The sequence below is a fragment of the Vicia villosa genome, linkage group LG5 (assembly GCF_029867415.1).
Source record: "Vicia villosa cultivar HV-30 ecotype Madison, WI linkage group LG5, Vvil1.0, whole genome shotgun sequence".
Classification (NCBI taxonomy): Eukaryota; Viridiplantae; Streptophyta; class Magnoliopsida; order Fabales; family Fabaceae; genus Vicia; species Vicia villosa.
In genome coordinates this window covers 173,100,709-173,127,441 of record NC_081184.1, presented here as the reverse complement: position 1 = coordinate 173,127,441, position 26,733 = coordinate 173,100,709, and the positions used below count along the sequence as shown (strand labels likewise).

General features: G+C 34.2%; 3 protein-coding genes across 4 annotated transcripts; 2 read left to right on the top strand and 1 right to left on the bottom strand.

The window, feature by feature from the left end:
* Nucleotides 1–3,580: 3,580 nt before the first annotated feature.
* On the top strand, nt 3,581–5,761 carry LOC131608247 (protein RGF1 INDUCIBLE TRANSCRIPTION FACTOR 1-like). Its single transcript, XM_058880162.1, has 4 exons — nt 3,581–3,710; nt 4,012–4,275; nt 4,598–4,807; nt 4,892–5,761. Exons 1-4 carry the CDS (start codon nt 3,708–3,710, stop codon nt 5,150–5,152), a joined length of 738 nt encoding a protein of 245 aa, XP_058736145.1. The 5' UTR covers nt 3,581–3,707; the 3' UTR covers nt 5,153–5,761.
* A 7,176-nt stretch (nt 5,762–12,937) lies between these two features.
* On the bottom strand, nt 12,938–18,740 carry LOC131606050 (uncharacterized). The gene is made up of 9 exons (XM_058878336.1): nt 18,606–18,740; nt 17,777–18,016; nt 17,452–17,528; nt 17,207–17,321; nt 16,535–16,588; nt 16,217–16,426; nt 14,532–14,681; nt 14,193–14,351; nt 12,938–13,120 (listed from the first exon to the last, which is right to left on the bottom strand). The coding sequence occupies exons 1-9, from the start codon at nt 18,738–18,740 to the stop codon at nt 12,938–12,940; spliced, it is 1,323 nt and encodes a 440-aa protein (XP_058734319.1).
* A 2,054-nt stretch (nt 18,741–20,794) lies between these two features.
* LOC131608245 (binding partner of ACD11 1-like) lies at nt 20,795–23,817 on the top strand. Of its 2 annotated transcripts, XM_058880161.1 has the most exons (7): nt 20,795–20,916; nt 21,455–21,538; nt 21,985–22,088; nt 22,178–22,253; nt 22,379–22,462; nt 22,672–23,224; nt 23,621–23,817. In XM_058880161.1, the coding sequence occupies exons 1-7, from the start codon at nt 20,911–20,913 to the stop codon at nt 23,623–23,625; spliced, it is 912 nt and encodes a 303-aa protein (XP_058736144.1). In that variant the 5' UTR covers nt 20,795–20,910; the 3' UTR covers nt 23,626–23,817. The 2 variants fall into 2 exon arrangements, with proteins under 2 accessions (XP_058736144.1, XP_058736143.1); XM_058880160.1 differs by lacking the exon at nt 23,621–23,817 and having other exon boundaries at nt 22,672–23,508.
* Nucleotides 23,818–26,733: the final 2,916 nt, after the last annotated feature.

Genomic DNA, 26,733 nt, shown 5'->3' with positions numbered 1-26,733 from the left:
AAAACTCAGAGGAACCAAATATTGTTCTAACACTTGTGCTACTTGGTAGACAATTTAATAAGGTGTTTAAAAATCTAGACTAGAAGTCAAAACCAAATGTCAAGAACAAGCCTTTCGACATCAACAATAAAAGTTGAGTATCCAGAACTAAAGAACAGTCCTACCAAGGAAAAGGAGTCCAGTGTCATGAGTGTGAAGGGTATAGACACATAAAAGCTAAGTGTCCTAGTTATCTCAAGAGGCAGAAGAAAGGTCTAGCTGTGTCATGGTCAGAATATGAGTCTGAGAGTGATACTAAAACTGGAAAACATGTTACTGTTATGTCTGGAGTTTGTGATGAAGAATCAGATTGTGGGGAGCTTACTTTTGAGGAGCTCTTATCTACATACAAGGAGTTGTGCCTCAGAAGTGTGAAAGCCTGTCAAAAAGTAGAAGAGCAAAAGAAAGTTGTTGCCCATCTTCATGAGGAGAAAGTGAAGCATTTGTCTATCATATATGCACGGAATAGTGAGGTTGTATTGCTAAACTCTAAATTGGGCAATATGACTAAGCCTGTTAGAATGTTTAACATTATCTCTGATGTGCTGGATAAGATTCTTCAAACTGGGAACAATGTTGGAAATGTGAAAGTTGTTGTGTATAATAATCAAAGAAAATCCAAAAGTAAAGTGGTTGTAGTGAAGTTTGTCCGAGCTAAAGGAAAACAGAAGACGTCAGATCCAATGGTTCAACATCCTAAAAGACATCAGAAGAAGCTTTTAGGAAGTGCGAATCAAAGATGAAGATGTCATTATTGTGGAAATTTTGTCATATAAAATCCTTCTGTTATAGATTATATGACTATCCTAGACCTGTTTCACAACCCAAAAAAGAACAGACTGCTGTTAAGACAAAGAAGAAGTGAATTCCCAAAAAGGTTGTGACTGCTCTCATAGCTCACACAGTCACACTTCTCTCAGAGCGTCTGCTAGAGATGATTGATACTTTGATAGTGGCTCTTCTAGACACATCACTAGTGTCTAGAAATTCTTGGTAGATATTAAGGCACATTCTACTAGCTATGTCACTTTTGGAGATGTATCAAAAGGTGAAATAAAAGGTGTTTAAAAGCTGGACCATACACGACAACAAAACCTCGGGAATGTTTTGCCTGTTAAGGGGTTAGCGACTAATTTAATAATTATTAGTCAATTATGTGACCAAGGTCTCAAACTTAACTTTACTAAATCTGAATGTCTTGTAACAATTGAGGATGGTGAAGTTATCATGAGGGATCCATATCAAAAGATAATTGTTATCTACAGAGTCCTCAAGAAATTAAATGTCTTTTCACCTGTTTGATGACAAGTGAAGATGAAGCGAAATTGTGGCATCAAAATCTTGTTCACTTGCACTTGAAAGGTATGAAGAAAGTTTGATCAAGTGAAGATGTTAGAGGTATTCCCAAGCTGAAGATTGATGAAGAAATAATTTGTGGTAAGTCAAATTGGGAAGCAAACAAGAATGTCCCATAAAAGGCTTCAACACCTGACTACCACCTCTAAGATTTTGGAGCTACTTAACATGGACTTGATGGAGCCTATGCAGGTTGAAAGTCTTAGTGGAAAGAAATATGCTTATGTAGTGGTTGATGATTTCTCAAGATTCACATGGGTGAGTTTTATCAAAGAGAAGTCTGTTGTGTTTGAAGTCTTCAAGGAATTGTGTCAAAGGATCCAAAGAGAGAAACGGCGCCACTGATCTTACTGGTTAATCAAAACCATAAGTGGGTCAGAGACTTCTTGCACAATGTTGGTGATGAGGATGAGGGGGTATACCTGCAAGACACTCTGATGCTAAAGTAACTAGGAGCACATATACATTTGAATGTTTTCTGGGTTAGAATTGAGTTACCTGACCATCTCAAATGAAAGGGTTTTTAAATTGCCCCCAGCGCTTGGCCATTGATCCATATTTTGGGCTGAATTGAGGATCTAAGCCCAAAATATGTGACTGTCAAGAACATAGGCGTGTGACTAGAAATCCTATGAGGCTATCCGAAACTAGCCGTTGGGCTGGGCAGAGACGTACTTTTGGGAAGCAGAGGTGTCCAACGAGCAGATGGTCATTTGTCCTCGACTGAGGGGCTGAACAGATGTCGTGCTGCTGGCGCATGTGAAGGTCTGGCCAGGGACAACGATGGTCTGTTGTCCTCGGGCCAGGTGAAGATACGTCTTCGACAGAGAGGTAGGAGGCAAAGAGCTTTCTCTTACCCTCAGCTGGTTGGGCCAAGATTATTGGATCGTTCTTGATGTAAAAGTGATTGAGCCATGTCTAGCTATTGGAACTGTCTGAAACTATATATATATATATATATATATATATATATATATATATATATATATATATATATATATATATATATATATATATATATATATAGGGCATATCATATGAGAATGCTTTTTTTATATGAGAATGTGAGAATGAATCTGAACCATTGGATTTTAAAATAAATGGTGAAGATTATAGGTGAATATTTTTTTTTCTCTTTCCTATATTTTGATGTAGGAGAGAGAAAAAAAAGATTCACCCATAATCTCCATCATTTATTTTAAAATCTAATGGTTCAGATTCATTCTCACATTCTCATATAAAAAATGCATTCTGATATGATATGCCCTCTATATTATATATATAATGAGAATGTTTCATTGCCGTTGAAAAGAAAGATCAATGATGCAGTAGAAAGAAGCTCTTTAGGTGTAGCATTAGAAGCCTTTGATATGGCAGAGCAAGGATAAATCGGAAAAATTAATACTCCAAAATTCAAATAACTTTTTGATTTTTTTTAAAGGTGATTTAACTTATGTAAAGTATACCATAAAAATATAGCTAACGAATTGAATATCCATCCATAAATTTACTTATAAGAATTAAATTCAATCTATTATGTAGTGCATGAAAGGAATAAACATTTTATTAGATGAATTGAGTAGATAAGTTGTCCTTTAAAATATTTTAAAATTTAACTGACCTTGAGTGGATAAATTATCAAATCTAAAAATTGATCAAATATGTAAATGGAAGATGGCATATCTAACAAAATTAATTGAAGTAGCTTTCAAAATTTGAGACTTTTAAATGTAAAACAAACGTCTCGTGAATGCTTTTATATCTTTGACCAACCACTCTTACGCTAGATATAGTAGTAGAATCTCTGGGCCACCACATAATTTAATTTAATTTAATATATTTATAATAAATAAATAAATAAAAATGAAAATAAAATATTCCGAGAATTTCGGTTAAATTGGCGGGAAATCGGTGGGGAGCAGCTAGCGAATTTTTTGGGATTTCCAATACTTTTTCAATTAAAGGGTCCCACAGAACATTCACTGCAAACAAACCTCCACCGTACGATCACTTTCAAATCTAACGGTACGAAATCATTCAAATTCCCGCCGATTGTACGGTACTTTAACCTTTGCCCCAAAAGAAACGTTTTTTCTTCATATTTCACTTTTCCCAACGTTATAGTAATATTTAATATATATTTAATATTTAATTATCTTAATTTTAAAATTAAAATTAAAATCACAATTACTACATATAAGAACTCATAAGAACCTTTTTCATTATTTCAATCTCTCTCTCTCTCTCTCTCTCTCTGCTTTTTCACGCCGCATCTTCTACTTGTTTGAGTATCCAAATCTGAAACCAAAAAAATGGTAAGAACAATTTTTTAGATTTGTTTGATTCTTGATGATGATGATGATGATGTTTAGTTGAACTTATTCTGATGATTTTCAGTAATCTTTTCTTCAAATATTGATTGTTCTATGCTAATATCTATGTCAAATTTGCAATCTGCATGTAAAGATTTAGTTGATTTTTCATCTGAGATTAGGTTTAGGTTTTTGATGTTTGTTTCAAGTTTACTGTTTTCAGTTATTGGTTGTTGAAATGATGAAATGAGTTTTTGTTTTTTGTTTTTAGGGTTCTTGAATTGATATTTTGTGGATTTTGCAGGTGGGGAAGAATGATTCAGCAAAGGGAAGGAATAGAGATTGGATTAGGGAACTTATGAATAGTAGCTCTGGTTATTGTGATGATCATCATGATCTTCGATCTAATGAGAACAATACTTTCTGTGTAGATTGTGCTGTTAGAATGTGTAGGCACTGTAAGGAAGCTCATTCCATGCATACAATGTTTCAGATTTACAGATATTCCTATCAGGATGTTTTTCGACATTCCGACTTGCACAACCTTTTCGACTGCTCAAATATTCAGGTCCATTACTGAATCATTCTTTCATTTTCTCTCTGATTTTGACCTATTTACTTGCATTAATCTGCTTATTTGCTTCTATATTGTGCTTGATTTCATTTCTGTTTCTCTAGTTGGTGAAAAACTCTAATGTTGTGAACCTGTTGAAATTACAATGACTAAATTTTCCATATGGGTTATATTATGAATATTCTAATCTTATTGAACATTGTTGAAGGATACATTCTCACACTCAATCTAACTATTTGCATAATTGTTTAAGTATGCGACAATTTGTTATTGATCATACACATCCACACTTACAATGGTTTCTGTGATTTATCAGACTTACATATCCAATAATGAAAGGATTGTGCATCTAAAACCTCGGCCTCCAATCTATAAATCTAAACCTGGTGATCAATGCCCTGAATCTAAATCTAAATCAAAAGAAAGCAACTTATCAGCAAGATTTAAATTGGGAGGTACTACATGCGAACAATGCGGAAAACACTTGCAAGACGAGCGCAGTCGCTGGTGTTCAATTATATGCAAGGTAAACAAACATGCTCTAAAGTAATGGTAAAATTTTGTTGTTTCCAATTACATTGCTTTGACTCAAATCATGTGTTGTTGATAGATCTCAGCACTACCAGTGGAGCATCAAAGCCAAGGTCCTAATCATCACACAAAAAGGAGTTTAGTTTTCAACCAAAGTGGTAGATGCACCATCACTCCCAAAATTGAAGCAATTGACTTCACTATGAGTGATAACCTTAATTCGGAACCGGAGTCATCTATTTCTGAAGCTGAGCCATGTGGGCGGGTTGAAGTTGTGAATTTCAGGAAGCGCCCGAGAAAAACCCCTCCTCAAAGGCCTCACTTTGTTTTCATTTCTTAGTGTATGTTTGGAAATGGCACTGTGATTTTGAAGGCGTCACATTGCGGCAACATGAAGCTAGCACAGATAGCTTCCCGGTTTTCACACCAAAGAAAAACCACTCCCCAGAGGCCTCTCTTTGTTACCATTTCTCATTGCATGGCAGTTTTTACAGCCTCGCCATGCGGCAACATGAAGCTTGCACAGACAGCTTTCCGGCCTCTACACTGTTCTTCCCACTCACTGTCCCACATTACTACTCTACTGTTTCCTTTATTTCTTTTCCTTAGAGATTTTGTTTCCAAATTATCATTTCTGGACTCCATTATACCCCCCATATTGGGATTTTAAGTATAAATTGAGGAGGTACTTTTGCTATGAGGAAAATGACTAGTTGAGCTTGTACAGCCTAAACATTTATATAGTACTGCTATTGAAACACTTTTTTCATTTAATTTCATCACTATGGATTGAGTTTATCTCACTAATACTTCTGAATACATGCACTCTAATGCTGCCATCCATCTTAATTCTTCATGTTAGAACTTTCATGGTCACATGTTAGTATAAGTATCGGTACCAGATACAGTAGTTTGAAAAAAAATCAAAGTGTGTCATGTTTTTTATATACTATATTGTTAGAAGTTAAATTGTTTAAAAGTTTGGAAAGTCAATGTTAGTGTGTCATGTTTTTTATATACTAAGTTAAATTGTTTAAAAGTTTGGAAAGTCAATGTTAGTGTGTCATGTTTTTTATATACTAAGTTAAATTGTTTAAAAGTTTGGAAAGTCAAAGTTTGTCTGGTCAGAATAACAAAAGAAATTCAAAATCACAATAATCTATTTATTTATAATATAATAAAGTAAAACGAGTAATTTGGCGAGATTGTCACGTGTCAGCTCCTTATGCATTCTTATAAATTCTACTTGTTATTCTATTTATAGTAAGTTATATTACTTTTTTAAATTTTCGCATTTTATTTTTATTATTATTTTATTTACTTATATTTATTTGTATCATTATTATTATTATTCATTATTGGGAATCTGAAACATCCTCTTTCCCTCTTTATACGCAAAATGACCATTGGAATCCCATAAGCATCTATTTCCAAACATCGGTTACTGGTTCCAAGTGCCCTTCTTCTTCCACATTGAATGAATTTTTCCATCCCTTCTTATTCCAACATTGGTTCCTCAACAAATTAATTTCTTTCTCTTTTCCAATACTTGGTTCATGACATCTTCAATTTCTATTGATGCATCCAGCCGCCGATTCAGGTGTATTGACATCAATGATTTCTATTTTTCAGGTAAATAATTTACTCTACTTTTTATTTGTATAAATAGGTCATTTTCACCCCCAATTTCATACAACTTTTGAATGGTTCTTCAGTTTTTGTATTCACCTATTTTCCTCCAACCTACAGTGTCGGGATTCCGTTGTTTTACCTTTACGAATCACTGTAGAGGTTATTGGGATCGAATGGGACATGTAACTAGCTTCACCTTCGTCTCGGATTTCACCACCCTATAGCATCATTAGATTTAATAAATTTTAAGAAAAATTTGCTCTTATTATATTACCTTGTCACAGAAAATTTTGAGTTTCTTGGAGAATCGAAAAGAGAATAGATCATGGTACAAGGTTTCAAGGGTGGCTGTTTCTGTAAGTAACAATCTCTCTTAATGCATGCTCGGCGTCCTGATTCTATGGATTCTAACATGATTTTATGTATGTGTGCAGGTTTTGGATGATACGTTCGCCTCACAGATGCAACAACTTCTAGGAAATGCAATACAAGATAAAGACATGGAGGCACCTAAATGCATCATGGAAGTTCGTTCTATGCTATGTTAAGATGCACCTTATCACAAAGACAACAGTTTTTACTATTCGGCCAGATAATACACATGTAAATAATATGATGATGAAGATACCGATTTTGTAGCAGGAGTAAGGAACTCCAATATTCATATGATCTTTACTTTCTGAGAAATTGGAAATAGTGCATTTTTTTAAAATATTGGTAGAAATATATAGTTATACTAGCTTTTTGCATTCTATTAATCTAATCTCTTGCCCATGCAATCAAAATTTATTAAATCTCAGATCACGGTGAACCCAAAACATTTTTCGCGTAACATCCTCCCTATCATTGATAAGTGATAAATGATAAAATTAGGAATGTTGAAGCACTACTTATTAGGACAGTTTGAGTTGACGTTTCATTTCCGTTGAGAACTAGCACATTTAATGTCCTTAATGTAGCTAAAATGTTAGCTCGAGGAAGGTTACCACCACGTATCCCATGCGCCTAGGTTAGGAGGTTGAAATGCTTAGGCTCAATTGAGTGCACTTGATTGCCATTGCTGAATCGAGGTTTTATCTAGATCGTTGGACGCATTTTTTGATCATCGGATGAATCTTGGTCGTCGATCTTAACACCCTTCAATGCCTATAAATTTGGGATTTGATATTGAGCTTCGCTCTTTGACTAGTTTCTGAGTGATATCACTCTCTTTCTTAAGATTTAGTAAATAATACAAATATTTCATCTAAGTTGTTCATTCAAACATGCTTTGATTTTTTTTGTAGGTAACAAACTTCTCCTCACCCTTCATTAAGTTGTTTACTCAAACAGGTTTTAGTTTATTCATTTGTGTCATCAAATAGTTATTTGGTTAATTCCATAGTCATTTATTTGATAAATCTTCACTAAATTACTATCATTAAAATATTTCTTTTATCAATTGAGTAATATAAAATTTATGATTACTAAAATTCTAAATATTTTGAAAAAAAATAAAATTAATGAATGTTACTAACTACATATGTCATCGACTGACACCGACATTTTATGCATTTCATACTTTAGAAGAGTACTTTCTAAAATAGTAAACAAAAACAAGAAGACATTTGTTAAAAAAATACATGTAAATCTCGTTTTCGTTAATTTTGTATACTAATATTTATTAAATCTGTCAAAAAAAATCTGAAATTAGATCAAATTATATGTCGCATTGTTCCTTATATAAAGCACGCATATCCATAAAAATGGTAGAATCTAATAGGTTACTAAAGTCTCTCAACATGAACCCTGCATCTACAAGATTCCTATTCTCAGGACATCCTACCACTATATACTTCCCAGGTGATAGAGATACTTCACTCTAACAATATAGCTTGTTCCCACAATCCAAGTGATTGGGTTCAGAAGTACTTCCATTTAATGACTTAGTAGGTTTAAGCAAGTCATGGACAGAATTACATACATCTAATCAATCACTATCAGAACGACAATTTTTATCTACACTACTAGAAGCACGAGATGGAGCAATTGTATGATTGATCAAAAGTTTATTTATCTGTTTTTTATATGATATGCTTAATTGTTTTTTCTTTTTAATATTGTTGAAGTGATCAAAACTATAACACTGATACCACATAACATAACTCAGAAACACATAAAAACAGAAACAAGAGATTTGACTATTCACTATATTTACCCAACTAAAACCATAGTCATATTACTAAGTACTAGGCATTTAATCCTTTACAAAAAAAATAACCAACCGAAATACCATGTCCAGTCATTTGCCTATTATATTTATAGTTTGTCTTGCTAGGAAGGAGGTTGGGTCTCCTCTTCAATTGATGCATTTCCAGTGTTGGAAATATCTTCAGGGTGGGATGCATTTCCAATGTTGGATGGAGCTACCGGTGTTGCAGCTGCAGCATCCCTGGGGTTGGAGCTCTCAGGGTTGGATTAGAGAGGTCGGCGAGGACGAGGGCGAGGAGGCGGCTTGAATCTGCTCTGGATGGGCTCTGGGAATGGCTGTATCTCCCATTGGTTGAGACTTGATACTTCTGCTTCCCGGTCCCAATGAACCTAAAACAGGAAACTCATTAATATCAAGGAATAGAAATCCGAACAGAAAAAAGGCAAATGAAATAAATAAGCTAATGCCAACAAATAGGTAAAACAGAATAAAAAAGAACAAAGCACGAAAACAACAACCTTTGATTCAGACCAATTAACATCATCTGATCCAAGATTTAACAAAGTACCGCCTACAGGATCAATGGTACCTTGCAGATTAGATTTTGTAACTATCATTTCAATAGAGAGCTTCTTCTTGGATTCGAACAAAATATTCGGGTGTACCAGAAATTCGATCTAGTGCGGATAATACAAAATTGTAAATTCCTTTTCAGCATGGGCAATGTCTTAAGAGAATAAAATAGAGTGTTCCATATTGTAAGTCTATACCATACTTCCATATTTTTTTGCCGAAGAATTATCCTTCCTTTGGAAGCAAACAAATATTTTGGATTTAGTATTCTTTTTAAAAATTACCGTATTGCCCTGAGTCAATTTGTTGTCGTTAACGAATTTTCCCCAACCAGATCCAAGCTTAAAGATGTTTTTGCTCTTCTGAACCATATGTTTAACTTCTCTGAATTTCTTATCAAAATCAACTAGACGTATGATCTTAGACCCCTCTGCCTGTGGTTCATCAAACTTTGGATCATCATCTTGTGGTTCATCAGACTTTGGATCATCGTCATGTGGTCCGTAAGACAGAAACACTCCATTTTTAGCCGAAGTCCAATTCGGTAAATATCGACCCTTTGTAATGTCATTTTTTGTAAAGGTCTTCATAAAGAAGCCCTTTACTTATCCCTCTCTTTCAAATGGTTCAGTTATATAAGGTACTCTTCTACCTTTAACTTAAAACTGGAAACTAATTAATATAAGGAAACAGAAATCCGAACAGAAAAAGACAAATGAAATAAATAAGCTAATGCCAAAAAAATAGGTAAAACGGAATAAAAAATAACAAAGGAAAACAACAACCTTTGATTCAGACCAATCAACATCATCTGATCCAAACTTTAGCAATGTACCGCCTACAGGATCAATAGTACCTTGCGGATTTGATTTTTTAACTTCCATTTCAATAGAGAGCCTCTTCTTGGATTCAGACAAAATATTCGGGTGTACCTGAAATTCAATCCAGTTTGGAAAATACAAAACTGTAAATTTCTTTTCAGCATGGGCACTGTTTGCAGAGAATAAAATAGACTGCTCCATACTCTAAACTTGTACGATACTCCCATATTTTTTGCCGAAGGACTATCCTTCCTTTGGAAGCCAACATATATTTTGGATTTGGTATTTTTTAAAAAATTACTGTATCGTCCTGAGTCAATTTGTTGTCTTTAACGAATTGCTCTTCTAAACCATATGTTTCACTTCCCAAGATTTCTTATCAAAATCAACTAGACGTGTGATCTTAGACCCCTCTGCATGTGGTTCATAAAACTTTGGATCATCATCCAGTGGTTCATCAAACTTTGGATCATCATCCTGTGGTTCATAAGACGGAAACACTCTGTTTTCAGCCGAAGTGCAATTCGGTAAATATAGACCTTTGTAATGTCATCTTTTAAGGGTCTTCATAAAGAAGCCTTTTACTTCTCCCTCTATTTCAAAAGGTTCAGTTATATCAGGGTACTCTTCTACCTAGAACTTAAAACAGGAAACCATTAATATCAAGGAACAAAAATCTGAACAGAAAAAGGCAAATATAATCAATAAGCTAATGCAAAAAATGAGATAAAACAGAATAAAAAAGAACAAAGCAGGAAAACAACCACCTTTGATTCAAACTAATTAACATCATTTGATCCAAGCTTTAGCAAAGTAACGCCTACCAGATCAATAGTACCTTGAAGATTAGATTTTGTAACTCTCATTTCAATAGAGAGCTTATTCTTGGATTCGAACAAAATATTCGGGTGTACCAGAAATTCGATCTAGTGTGGAAAATACAAAATTGTAAATTCCTTTTCAGCATGGGCAATGTCTTAAGAGAATAAAATAGACTGTTCCATACTGTAAGCCTGTACCATACTTCCATAATTTTTTGCCGAAGGATTATTCTTCCTTTTGAAGAAAACACATATTTTGGATTTTGTATTCTTTTTAAAAATTACAGTATCGCCCTGAGTCAAATTGTTGTCGTTAACGAATTTTCCCCAACCAGATCTAAGCTTAAAGATGTCCTTGCTCTTCTGAACCATATGTTTAACTTCTTTAGATTTCTTATCAAAATCAACTAGACGTATGATCTTAGACCCCTCTGCCTGTGGTTCATCATACTTTGGATCATCCTCTTGTGGTTCATCAGACTTTGGATCATTATCCTGTGGTTCGTAAGACGGAAACACTCTGTTTTCAGCCGAAGTGCAATTGAGTAAATATAGACCTTTGTAATGTCATTTTTTTAAGGGTCTTCATAAAGAAGCCTTTTACTTCTCCCTCTCTTTCAAAAGTTTCAGTATTATCAGGGTACTCTTTTACCTTGAACTTAAAACATGAAACTCATTAATATCAATGAACAGAAATCCGAAAAGAAAAAGGCAATTGAAATCAATAAGCTAATGCCAAAAATGAGAAAAAACAGAATAAAAAAGAATAAAGCAGGAAAATAACAACCTTTGATTCAGACCAATTAACATCATCTGATCCAAGCATTAGCAAATTAACACCTACCGGATCAATAGTACCTTGCGGATTAGGTTTTGTAACTCTCATTTCAATAGAGAGCTTATTCTTGGATTCGAACAAAATATTCGGGTGTAACAGAAATTCTATCTAGTGTGGAAAATACAAAACTGTAAATTCCTTCTGAGCATGGGTACTGTCTGAGGAGAATAAAATAGACTGCTCCATACTATAAGCCTGTACCATACTTCCATATTTTTTTGCGGAAGGATTATCCTTCCTTTGGTAGCAAATAAATATTTTGGACTTGGTATTCTTTTTAAAAATCACCTTATCGCCCTGAGTCAATTTGTTGTCAGTAACGAATTTTCCCCAACCAGATCCAAGCTTAAAGCTATCCTTGCTCTTCTGAACCATATGTTTATCTTCCCAATATTTCTTATCAAAATCAACTAGACGTATGATATTAGACCCCTATACCTGTGGTTCATCAGACTTTGGATCATCATCCTGTGGTTCATCATACTTTGGATCATCCTCTTGTCGTTCATCAGACTTTGGATCACCATCCTGTGGTTCATAAGACGGAAACACTCTATTTTTAGCCGAAGTGCAATTCAGTAAATATAGACGTTTGTAATTTCATTTTTTTAAGGGTCTTCATAAAGAAGCCTTTTACTTCTCCCTCTCTTTCAAAAGGTTCAGTTTTATCAGGGTACTCTTCTACCTTGAACTTAAAACATGAAACTCATTAATATCAAGGAACATAAATACGAACAGAAAAAGGCAAATGAAATAAATAAGCTAATGCCAAAAATGAGAAAAAACGGAATAAAAAAGAACCAAGCAGGAAAATAACAACCTTTGATTCAGACCAATTAACATCATCTGATCCAAGCATTAGCAAAGTAACACCTACCGGATCAATAGTACCTTGCGGATTAGGTTTTGTAACTCTCATTTCAATAGAGAGCTTATTCTTGGATTCGAACAAAATATTCGGGTGTAACAGAAATTTTATCAAGTGTGGAAAATACAAAACTGTAAATTCCTTTTCAGCATGGGCACTGTCTGAGGAGAATAAAATAGACTGCTCCATACTATAAGCCTGTACCATACTTCCATATTTTTTAGCCGAAGGATTATCCTTCCTTTGGAAGAAAACAAATATTTTGGATTTGGTATTCTTTTTAAAAATTACCGTATCGCCCTGAGTCAATTTGTTGTCGTTAACGAATTTTCCCCAACCAGATCCAAGCTTAAAGATGTCTTTGCTCTTCTGATCCATATGTTAAACTTCTCTAGATTTCTTATCAAAATCAACTAGACGTATGATCTTAGACCCCTCTGACTGTGGTTCATCAAACTTTGGATCATCATCTTGTGGTTCATCAAACTTTAGATTATCATCATGTGGTTCGTAAGACGGAAACACTCCATTTTCAGCCGAAGTCCAATTCGGTAAATATTGACCCTTTGTAATGTTATTTTTTTGTAAGGGTCTTCATAAAGAAGCCCTTTACTTATCCCTCTCTTTCAAAAGGTTCAGTTATATAAGGGTACTCTTCTACCTTTAACTTAAAATTGGAAACTAATTAATATAAGAAAACAGAAATCCGAACAGAAAAAGGCAAATGAAATAAATAAGCTAATGCCAAAAAAATAGGTAAAACGAAATAAAAAATAACAAAGAAGGAAAACAACAACCTTTGATTCAGACCAATTAACATCATCCGATCCAAACTTTAGCAATGTACCGCCTACAGGATCAATAGTACCTTGCGGATTTGATTTTTTAACTTTCATTTCTATAGAGTTTCTTCTTGGATTCGAACAAAATATTCGGGTGTTCCTGAAATTTGATCCAGTTTGGAAAATACAAAACTGTAAATTCCTTTTCAGCATGGGCACTGTCTGCGGAGAATAAAATAGACTGCTCCATACTGTAAGCTTGTACGATACTTCCATATTTTTTTGTCGAAGGATTATCATTCCTTCGGAAGCCAACATATATTTTGGATTTAGTATTTTTTTTTTAAAATTACCGTATCGCCTTGAGTAAATTTGTTGTCTTTAACGAATTTTCCCTAATTAGATCCAAGCTTAAAGTTGTCCTTGCTCATCTAAACCATATGTTTCACTTCCCAAGATTTCTGATCAAAATCAACTAAACGTGTGATCTTAGACCCCTCTTCATGTGGTTCATAAAACTTTGGATCATCATCCGGTGGTTAATCAGACTTTAGATCATCATCCTGTGGTTCATAAGGCGGAAACACTCTATTTTCAGCCGAAATGCAATTCAATAAATATAGACGTTTGTAATGTCATTTTTTAAGGGTCTTCATAAAGAAGCCTTTTACTTCTCCCTCTCTTTCAAAAGGTTCAGTTTTATCAAGGAACTCTTCTACCTTGAACTTAAAACATGAAACTCATTAATATCAAGGAACATAAATACGAACAGAAAAAGGCCAATGAAATCAATAAGCTAATTCCAAAAATGAGAAAAAACGGAATAAAAAAGAACCAAGCAGGAAAATAACAACCTTTGATTCAGACCAATTAACATCATCTGATCCAAGCATTAGCAAAGTAACACCTACCGGATCAATAGTACCTTGCGGATTAGGTTTTGTAACTCTCATTTCAATAGAGAGCTTATTCTTGGATTCGAACAAAATATTCGGGTGTAACAGAAATTCTATCTAGTGTGGAAAATACAAAACTGTAAATTCCTTTTCAGCATGGGTACTGTCTGAGGAGAATAAAATAGACTGCTCCATACTATAAGCCTGTACCATACTTCCATATTTTTTTGCCGAAGGATTATCCTTCCTTTGGAAGAAAACAAATATTTTGGATTTGGTATTCTTTTTAAAAATTACCGTATCGCCCTGAGTCAATTTGTTGTCGTTAACGGATTTTCCCCAACCAGATCCAAGCTTAAAGATGTCTTTGCTCTTCTGAACCATATGTTTAACTTCTCTAGATTTCTTATCAAAATCAACTATACGTATGATCTTAGACCCCTCTGACTGTGGTTCATCAAACTTTGCATCATCATCTTATGGTTCATCAAACTTTGGATCATCATCATGTGGTTCGTAAGACGGAAACACTCCATTTTCAGCCGAAGTCCAATTCGGTAAATATTGACCCTTTGTAATGTCATTTTTTGTAAGGGTCTTCATAAAGAAGCCCTTTACGTATCCCTCTCTTTCAAAAGGTTCAGTTATATAAGGGTACTCTTCTACCTTTAACTTAAAATTGGAAACTAATTAATATAAGAAAACAGAAATCCGAACAGAAAAAGGCAAATGAAATAAATAAGCTAATGCCAAAAAAATAGGTAAAACGGAATAAAAAATAACAAAGAAGGAAAACAACAACCTTTGATTCAGACCAATTAACATCATCTCATCCAAACTTTAGCAATGTACCGCCTACAGGAACAATAGTACCTTGCGGATTTGATTTTTTAACTTTCATTTCTATATAGAGTTTCTTCTTGGATTCGAACAAAATCTTCAGGTGTTCCTGAAATTTGATCCAATTTGGAAAATACAAAACTGTAAATTCCTTTTCAGCATCGCCACTGTCTGCGGAGAATAAAATAGACTGCTCCATACTGTAAGCTTGTACGATACTTCCATATTTTTTTGCCGAAGGATTATCATTCCTTTGGAAGCCAACATATATTTTGGATTTGGTTTTTTTTTTTTAAAATTACCGTATCGCCCTGAGTCAATTTGTTGTCTTTAACGAATTTTCCCTAATTAGATCCAAGCTTAAAGTTGTCCTTGCTCTTCTAAACCATATGTTTCACTTCCCAAGATTTCTTATCAAAATCAACTAAACATGTGATCTTAGACCCCTCTTCATGTGGTTCATAAAACTTTGGATCATCATCCAGTGGTTAATCAGACTTTGGATCATCATCCTGTGGTTGATAAGGCGGAAACACTCTGTTTTCAGCCGAAGTGCAATTCGATAAATATAGATATTTGTAATGTCATCTTTTAAAGGTCTTCATAAAGAATCCTTTTACTTCTCCCTCTATTTCAAAAGGTTCAGTTATATCAGGGTACTCTTCTACCTAGAACTTAAAACAGGAAACTCATTAATATCAAGGAACAAAAATTTGAACAGAAAAAGGCAAATGTAATCAATAAGCTAATGCCAAAAATGAGATAAAACGGAATAAAAAAGAACAAAGCAGGAAAACAACAACCTTTGATTCAGACCGAATAACATCATTTGATCCAAGCTTTAGCAAAGTAAATCCTACCGGATCAATAGTACCTTGCAGATTAGATTTTGTAACTATCATTTCAATAGAGAGCTTTTTCTTGGATTCGAACAAAATATTCGGGTGTACAAGAAATTCGATCTAGTGTGGAAAATACAAAACTGTAAATTCCTTTTCAGCATGGGCAATGTCTTAAGAGAATAAAATAGATTGTTCCATACTGTAAGCCTGTACCATACTTCCATAATTTTTTGTCGAGGGATTATCCTTCCTTTTGAAGGAAACAGATATTTTGGATTTGGTATTCTTTTTAAAAATTACCGTATCGCCCTGAGTCAAATTGTTGTCGTTAACGAATTTTCCCCAACCAGATCCAAGCTTAAAGATGTCCTTGCTCTTCTGAACCACATATTTAACTTCTCTAGATTTCTTATCAAAATCAACTAGATGTATGATCTTAGACCCCTCTGCCTGTGGTTCATCATACATTGGATCATCCTCATGTGGTTCATCAGACTTTGGATCATTATCCTGTGGTTCGTAAGACGGAAACACTCTGTTTTCAGCCGAAGTGCAATTGAGTAAATATAGACCTTTGTAATGTCATTTTTTAAGGGTCTTCATAAAGAAGCCTTTTACTTCTCCCTCTCTTTCAAAAGTTTCAGTTTTATCAGGGTACTCTTTTACCTTGAACTTAAAACATGAAACTCATTAATATCAATGAACAGAAATCCGAACAGAAAAAGGCAAATGAAATCAATAAGATAATGCCAAAAATGAGAAAAAACGGAATAAAAAAGAACAAAGCAGAAAATCAACAACCTTTGATTTAGACCAATTAACATCATTTGATCCAAGCATTAGCAAAGTAACGCCTACCGGATCAATAGTACCTTGCGGGTTAGATTTTGTAACTCTCATTTCAATAGAGAGCTTCTACTTGGACTCGAACAAAATATTCGGGTGTACTAGAAATTTGATACAGTGTGGAAAATACAAAATTGTAAATTCCTTTTCAGCATGGGTACTGTCTAAGGAGAATAAAATAGACTGCTCCATACTATAAGCTTGTACCATACTTCCATATTTTTTTGCCGAAGGATTATCCTTCCTTTGGAAGCAAACAAAAATTTTGGACTTGGTATTCTTTTTAAAAATTATGGTATCGCCCTGAGTCAATTTGTTGTCGTTAACGAATTTTCCCCAACCAGATCCAAGCTTAAAGCTATCCTTGCTCTTCTGAACCATATGTTTAACTTCCCAATATTTCTTAACAAAATCAACTAGACGTATGATATTAGACCCCTATACCTGTGGTTCATCAGACTTTGGATCATCATCCTGTGGTTCATCATACTTTGGATCATCCTCCTGTGGTTCATCAGACTTTGGATCATCATCCTGTGGTTCATAAGACGGAAACACTCTGTTTTCAGCCGAAGTGCAATTCAGTAAATATAGACCTTTGTAATGTCATTTTTAAGGGTTTTCATAAAGAAGCCTTTTACTTCTCCCTCTCTTTCAAAAGGTTCCGTTTTATCAGGGTACTCTTCTACCTTGAACTTAAAACATGAAACTCATTAATATCAAGGAACAGAAATACGAACAGAAAAAGGCAAATGAAATCAATAAGCTAATGCCAAAAATGAGAAAAAACGGAATAAAAAAGAACAAAGCAGGAAAATTGCAACCTTTGATTCAGACCAATTAACATCATATGATCCAAGCATTAGCAAAGTAACACCTACCGGATCAATAGTACCTTGCGGATTAGGTTTTGTAACTCTCATTTCAATAGAGAGCTTATTCTTGTATTCGAACAAAATATTTGGGTGTAACGAATATTATGGTATCGCCCTGAGTCAATTTATTGTCGTTAACGAATTTTCCCCAATCAGATCCAAGATTAAAGACGTCCTTGCTCTTCTCAACAATATGTTTAACTTCCCAAGATTTCTTATCAAAATCAACTAGACATATGATCTTAGACCCCTCTGACTGCTGTTCATCAGACTTTGGATCATCATCCTGTGGTTCATCAGACTTTGGATCATCATCTTGTGGTTCATAAGACGGAAACAATCCGTTTTCAGCCGAAGTCCAATTTGGTAAATATAGACCCTTTGTAATGTCATTTTTTCAAAGGATCTTCATAAAGAAGCCATTTACTTCTCACTCCCTTTTAAAACTTTCAGTTATATCAGGGTACTTTTCTACCTTGAACTTAGAACAATAAACTCATTAATATCAAGGAACAATAATCCAAACAGAAAAAGGCAAATGAAATCAATAATCTAGTGCCAAAAACGAGGTAAAACGGAATAAATAAGAACAAAGCAGGAGAACAACAGACTTTGATTAAGACATATTAACATCATCTGATCCAAGCTTTAGCAAATTTCCGCCTACAGGATCAATAGTACCTTGCGGATTTGATTTTTTAACTCTCATTTCAATAGAGTGCTTCTTCTTGGATTCAAACAAATTATTCGGGTGTACCAAAAATTCGATACAGTATGGAAAATACAAAACTTTAAATTCCTTTTCAGTATGTTATATGTATGCATTCTTCTACCTTGAACTTAAAACATGAAACTCATTTATATCAAGGAACAGAAATCCGAACAGAAATAGGGAAATGAAATCAATAAGCTAATGCCAAAAAGGAGGTAAAACGGAATAAAATAGAACAAAGCAAGAAAACAACAACCTTTGATTCAGACCAATTAACATCATCTGATCCAAGCTTTAGCAAAGTACCGCCTACAGGATCAATAGTACCTTGCGGATTAGATTTTTTAACTCTCATTTCAATTGAGAGCTTCTTCTTGGATTCGAACAACATATTCGGGTGTATCAGAAATTCGATCCGGTGTGGAAAATACAAAACTGTAAATTCCTTTTAGCATGGGCACTGTCTGAGGAGAATAAATTAGACTGCTCCATAATGTAAGCCTGTACAATACTTCCATATTTTTTTGCCGAAGGATTATCCTTCCTTTAGAAGCTCACCGATATTTTGGATTTGGTATTCTTTTTAAAAATTAATGTATCGCCATTAGTCAATTTGTTGTCGTTAACGAATTTTCCCCTATCAGATCCAAACTTAATGTCCTTGCTCTTCTGAACCATATGTTTAACTTCCCAATATTTCTTATCAAAATCAACTAGACGTATGATCTTAGACCCCCTGCACGTGGTTCATCATACTTTGGATAATCATCCTGTGGTTCATCAGACTTTGGATCATCATCCTGCGGTTCATAAGATGGAAACACTTTGTTTTCAGCCGAAGTCCAATTCGATAAATATTGACCCTTTTTAATGTCATTTTTTGTTAAGGTTTTCATAAAGAAGCCCTTTACTTCTCCCTCTTTTTCAAAAGATTCTGTTATATGAGGGTACTCTTCTACCTTGTACTTCAAGTAGGAAACTCATTAATATCAAGGAACAGAAATCCGAACATAAAAAGGCAAATGAAATCAGTAAGTTAATGCCAAAAAAGAGGTAAAACGGAATAAAAAAGAACAAACCAGGAAAATAACAAACTTTGATTCAGACCAATTAACATCATCTGATCCAAGCTTTAGCAAAGTAACGCCTACCGGATCAATAGTACCTTGAAGATTAGATTTTGTAACTCTCATTTCAATAGAGAGCTTTTTCTTGGATTCGAACACAATATTCGGGTGTAACGGAAATTCGATCCAGTATGGAAAATAAAAAATTATAAATTCCTTTGTAGCATGGGCACTGTCTGCGGAGAATAATATAGACTGCTCTATACTGTAAGCCTGCACCATACTTCCGTTTTTTTTTGTTGAAGGATTATCCTTCCTTTGGAAGCCAACAAATATTTTGGATTTGATATTCTTTTTAAAAATTACCATTTTCAGCATCACCCTCTGTCTGTGGTTCATCAGAGTTTGGATCGTCATCCGGTGGTTCATCAGACTTTGGATCACCATCTTGTGGTTCATAAGACGGAAACATTCCATTTTCAGCCGAAGTCCAATTCAGTAAATATAGACCCCTTGCATTGTCATTTTTTGTAAGGGTCTTCATAAAGAGGCCTTTTACTTCTCCCCCTCTTTCAAAAGGTTCAGTTATATCAGGGTACTCTTCTACCTTGAGGGATCTCAACCCTATCTTTGCAAATACCTCTTGGTATTCAGCATGTGCAAGAAACTCAATTGAAAAAATTTGACATATATAGAAGTTGACACTTTTAGGCTGAATAAATGTTAGTTGATCATATGGTTAAGTTCGTGGTTGAATACTGATCATGTTAAGGTCTTATTTTGTTAAAAATGATTAAGTTTGAGAGAAATTCAAATATGGCGTCATTGTTGTTTGTTCCACGAAGAAGATGATGAAGATGGCTGGAAAATTTGAATTTAGTCACTTACTTAAAATATAATGAATGGTAGGCTTGTATCGTTTGAATACATCGTTAGCGCACTTGGTCACCAGCGCACTCTTAGTCCTCTCATGCCTCAGGCATGGGGTTTGAATCCCCCTCGCCCCGCTTTTATTTTTTTATATGTTTTGGGCTTGCAATCAAATGGGTCTGGGTTCATACCTCACCAAGGCCAAAACATTTCTAATGTGTCATTTGCTTTTCCATGTACCCTTAGACCAATTCTTCTGTCAGGGATAATTTTCAAAATCTAAAATCATTTTTTAAATTTCATAATTCTTTAATTTTCGTTGTTTTTCTTCCTTATAGGTTCATTAAGAAATTCCTTTATTAGAGCGAAAAAAAAAACGAAGAAAGAAAATAGTTGGTTGAAGTAGCGCAAATCTGAAGCGTGGCGCGCGAACTCTGCGTCAGTCTACTACTCACGAAAACAATCACGTTCCCTTTTTCAAATTACCTTAATACCCTTTCCTCTTTTTCCATTCTTCACCAATACATTTTTCTTCATCCTCATTCATTCACTCATTCATAAACCAACCATCCCATTTTCTCTCCTTTCCTTGTTTGTTGCTATTTCAGAAAACCTCGTACCACAATGTCGGTATGTTTTTTTTTTGTATGCTCCTTTATGGATCTAGTTATTCTATGTCATGATTTTCTCGTTTGTTTATGATGATGTAAAATTGTACATATTCATGTCACAAGTTTGTGAAATTCTTATACATGATTCACCGTTGAAATTGGTGCATGCAAATACATCAATGGTGCTATCAATTTCACATTGCATTGGTAATTTTTATAACCTTTGAAAGCATTCTACCTGTTTGATGATGAATATAAGGGACAATGTGTTTGTCATGGTAGTGCGTTCGAGTGCAAAATATATCACTTAATCTTTATTATCTTATAGCTTGCAACACCGACATCTCCGAAGAAATGGATGTCTGGTCTGGCACGTGTGAGTGTTGACACCGATACATGTGATTACATTTAATTTCTTTATTTTTAAAAATTATTATCAAAGTCAACGTGTGAGTGTTGTGTTTGGTATCTGCATATCAGTGTTGTGTTCCGTCAGACTGGTTTATAGAAAGTTGCCTTAGAAATAGCAATACCTGATTTTAGCATTTTATGTGCAGGCTCCAGTGGACCATACTGATAAAGGGGTTGGAGCTGTTCCCCAATCTACAGTTACACCAAATTGGACTATTCAAGTTTCTGATGTGAGAAAGAAATTGTTAAACTATAGCATTGGTTATCATTGAAATTGTAAAATATATGATCATGTTCATGGAACCAATATCATGTTTTCAGTGTAGATGCATTTCTTTCGTAACAAAACTTGCATCATATGCAACAATATATAGAGAAAACTAATAATAAGTTTTCAGTTAATATTACTCTATTATAGATTATAATTCCATAAATGCATTAAGGACTCAAACTGGCTCAAAGAAAACTCATTCCAGTTTCATCATTTGACGATTTTTGTTTGCTGATTATGACATCAATTTTGGCTACTTTAGGTTAATCCTTCAAAAGAATTCTTATCTGTTCCAGATTATCATGCTTTGGTATTTGTTTAATGCCAAATTATTGACAAGTTTATCTAATTTCCGTTATCTGATGACAGAAAAACCCTAAGCTGATTCTTTTTTAATTCTTGCAGATAAAAACAGTTAAGGTAAGCAATGTAACAGCTGCTGCTACAGAGAACGATATCAAAGAATTCTTCTCATTCTCTGGTGACATTCAATATGTCGAGATGCAAAGGTCAGAACCCTCGAAATATATTCGTCATTTTTCTTTTCATTTTTATGAATGTGTTATTTTTCTCAATCGCTTTGATGGCATTTTTGCAGGGATACTGAGCACACCAAGACTGCGTATGTTACCTTTAAGAATACGCAGGGAGCAGACACAGCAGTGCTCTTGACGGTATAGTTTTGTACTATGAATCTTTAATCATTGATAAGTAGAGAAGATTAAAGAGAAATAATGTAATTGTTTATTTTTTCTTTTGGATAAAAAACCATATACTCATGCTTCTGTTTTTAGTATAGGGTTCCAACATAGCTAATGCGTCTGTCATCATCACACCGGTTGAAAATTATCAACTGCCCCCTGAAGCTCAACCCTTTAGTCCGGTAAGCACCTAATTATTGATTCGATTTATGTGATATTTATTTCAATTCTTCTAAACAAAATTTCTCATTTGATCCATATGCCTATAGTAATAGTATCATCATCAAAGTAACTTATCTGTACTAGTGTATGTTTTTGCGCATGACTCGTTAATTTAACAGGTTTTCAAGTATTTATAAACAGTACTTCTAATCTCTAGTGCTTTTCTCAGGACCGAAAGCAAACTCCCGCTGCTGTTAAGAAGGCTGAAGATGTGGTGAGCACTATGCTTGCCAAAGGTTTTGTATTAGGAAAAGATGCAATTGGCAGAGCGAAATCCTTTGACGAACGCCATCGCTTGAGTTCAAACGCTTCTGCCAAAGTTGCTTCCCTTGATCGTAAAATCGGATTGAGCGGAAAACTAAGTGTTGGAACAGCTTTAGTAAATGAAAAAGTGAGGGAGATGGATGAAAAATTTCAGGTTTCTGAAAAAACAAAGTCTGCTCTTGCAGTTGCTGAGCAAAAGGCAAGTGATGCGGGATCTGCTATCATGAACAATCCTTATGTATCGACCGGAGCTTTATGGGTGTCAAGCGCAATTAATGCTGTTGCAAAAGCAGCTGAAGATGTGACCACAATGACTAAGGAGAAAGTTGAAATGGCTGAGGTTGATAAGAAAGAGATCGTTTACAGCGAAAAGAAAGATTCTGTTGCTGAATTGGCACAGATACATTCTGAGAAACCTTCAGCTGGAGGCTCTCCTCCAACAGTTACTGCTAAATCAGGTGATGATACTAAGTTGGCGAACATATGAAACTCGAGCTCATTGTCAAATGTTCATGAATCATGAGTACAGTTGCATTGGTTTAGTTTTGCTAATTAGTTATAGTCAGTCTTCATTCAATCTTCTACTGCTGGAAGTTGTTCTGCTTGATGAAATTTTTTGTTAATTGTTATATTAATGTAAAAGTTGGCTAATAGACTTGATTCTTAAGTATGTATGGATGAACATTTATGAAAATGTATTGATCCCTTAGATGGGTATGATGGATAATGCTCTATATGGAGACTGAGGATTACTAAATAATCATTAATTTGGTGATGACATTTACAGTGTTAAAATTTGTAAGAATGCTCTTATCATCTCTCACCTTCTAAAGTGTTTCTTAATTATTCTTCAGATTAGTGGAAAATATGGTGGTGGTGATGAAGACTATTTTGTCTAGTTACAAAGCAACTTTGGATTATTATGCTATAAATCTACAAAAATATGAAACTTATTGCAGAAGGAATATCCTCCCACACCAATCAGGAATTCTATTAATAGAAAGTAGACTTTGTCTGAACTGAACTGAGTCAGTTACAACTCAGTTATAGCTCAGCTCATGATTGTTATAATAATATTCTTGATCTTTATGTATCTAATATATTTTCTAATTGTAGATTTGTTTAACTAGGCTTATCCATTTATAATTATTATTCATTCAAATTCAACTTTTTATTAATTAAATATTTATTTCTTAATTTGTATTTCATGTTTCTCTTAATTTCAATATTTTTTTCTATAATTCTTTAGGATCCTTTTGTGTGAAATATAACAATATAACTTATTTTTTGGTCTCATTCTATCACCCTCCTTCAATATTTAAAGTTTACAATTTTTAGTTAAACATCAATTATTATTTGTTTATATGTGCATTCACTCAATATTAATATTTAAAATGTTAGTACATTTTTTATTTTAAATTTAATTGTTACTACCATGCCTATATACATATACTCGAATTATTTTCTTATTGAATCACATAATTATTTTACTTGTATTATATTTTCTAAAATATAAATTTGAAGATATAATATTCAGTAATATAGTGGGACATTTTGACCGTGCTGACTATGAAAAAATTATTGAATATTTTAAAATATTAAACCTCATGGAGGATAGCTACAATTTATAAAAATTTGTATACATTTTGATGTTTTGTTTTTTTTCTTTATAGTTATATATTTCATAAAAAAATGTAATATTTTTTAAGTAATATACATAAATCAATTTTTAGCCCCTATTAACAAAAATGCTTGGATTCACCACTGTTTAGGCGGGATCATTAGGTAATCAGTTTCTCATTTTGGTTAGTTTGAGATTAGCAACCATATGAGTATGTAGACTTTTAGCATCACTCCTGTTTGTTTTGGAAAGAAGATCCCTGATGTAATTTGTTTGAGAGAGAAATAAACTACCATTAATGAAACACATCAATTCCTAGAAAGTAATCAAGGTTGCCTAGTTGTTTGAGTGAAAATTACACATGTACTTTGGAGATTAGATTTTGATTGAGGTTGTGAGGTTCCTATGACAATGATGTCATCTACATATACTAACATGAATATGGAGCAAGGAGGTGTTGAGAGTGTGAAAAGAGATGAATCACACTTGTTTGAAAGTCAAAATCATGTAATGTAGTTGTAAGTCTTTCAAACCAGGTCATAGGTGCTCATTTTAGGCCATAAACGATTTTGTTTGGCTTGCAAACAAGTGACGAGATTGCATTGAGAAATCCAGGTAATTGTTGCATTTATACTTCTTCTTCAAGCAAACCATTTAGGAAGGCATTTTTCACATTAACATGAGTGATGCGCTATTGTCTATAAATAGAAGGGGTGAGGATAATTCTCAATGTAACATACTTCAATACAAGAGAAAGTGTCTCTTGAAAATCAAACCATAGTTGTTGATGAAACACCTTTTCCACAAGCCTAGCTTTGTATTTAAGAATATAGCTATATAGATTTTGCTTGACCCTGAAGACCCACTTACATCCAATGGCACTTCTGTTTGGTGGAAGCAAAGTGAGATTCCATGTATTATTATTGAGTAAAGTTGCGTACTCGTCTTGCGTAGGTGAAAGTCATTTAGAATTTTTAAGTGTTTGCGTGTATGATGTAGGTTTAAGTTTAGTGAGGAGTAGTGAGAGATTAAGTTTTGGTTGAACTATGCCATGTTTGGCTCTAGTAGTCATGAGATGAGTATTTTATGGGTGTATTTTGTGAGATTTAGGAGTGGGGGTAGTGGAGGTGTGTATTGCATGTGAAGAATGGCAACCTCATTTGAATTTGATAATAAGGATTGAATTGGTGTGATGGCATTAACTTGAAATTTGTGTGTTGAAATTTCCATTAAAGCATGTGGATGAAACTAAAATAGGAGTTTAATTAAGTGACTGATTTGTAGATTGATTAAGGGATAGAATGTGAGTACCTATATGAGGTGAGATATGTAGTGATGTGTTTTGAAAAAATTATTAGGGAAAGAGAACTGGTTCAATGGGAGTTATGGTTGGAAGAGTTGTGGTTGTTGGAAATATAGAAGAATAGGGGAATCTAAATTGTCGAATATGACATCCTTAGAGATGTATATTCTCCCATCACTGGCCAAACATCAGTTGCCTTTACGGTAATAAGAATAGCCTAAAAACATACACTTTCTTGAGTGATAGGCAAACTTGTGAGGAGTGTATGGTCTGAGATGAGGGTTGCAAACACAACTAAAAATCTTAAGGAATTTTTAATCTAGGACACTATTATATAAAATCAAAATAGGGTGAGGTCATGACGAGTGTAGGGTTACTTGTGCTAGAAGAGTGAGTCTAGTTTGTTTGAAAGCCAAAATTGTGTAAGGTAGTAGCAAGTCTTTCAAATAAGGTCATAAGTGCCCATTTTAGGCCATAGACGGCTTTGTTTGGCTTGCAAACAAGTTATATGTTTGCATTGAGAAATCCAGGTGGCTATTGCACTTATACTTCTTCTTAAAGCAGACCATTTAGGAAGGAATTATTCATATCCAATTAAGTGATGCGTTATTGTCTATAAATTGAAGGGATGATGATAATTCTCACTGTAACAAGTTTCAATACAAGAGAAAGTGTCCTCTTGAAAATCAAACCCTAGTTGTTGATGAAACATATTTTCCACAAGCCTAAATTTGTATTTAAGAGGATAACCATATGGATTTTGCTTGACCCTGAAGATCCAATTACATCCAATGGAACTTATGTTTAGTGGAAGGAAAATGAGATTATGTATATTCTCGTTGAGTAAAGTTGCGTACTCATCTTGTGCAGGTGAGAGTCACTTAGGATTTTTAAGTGCAGACATGTATGATGTATGTTTATGTTTAGTGTGGAGTAGTGTGAGATTAAGTCTTGGTTGAATTATGCCATGCTTAGCCCTAGTAGTCACAAGATGAGTATTTTATGGGTGTATTCTATGAGGTTAAGGAGTACGGTAGGAGACG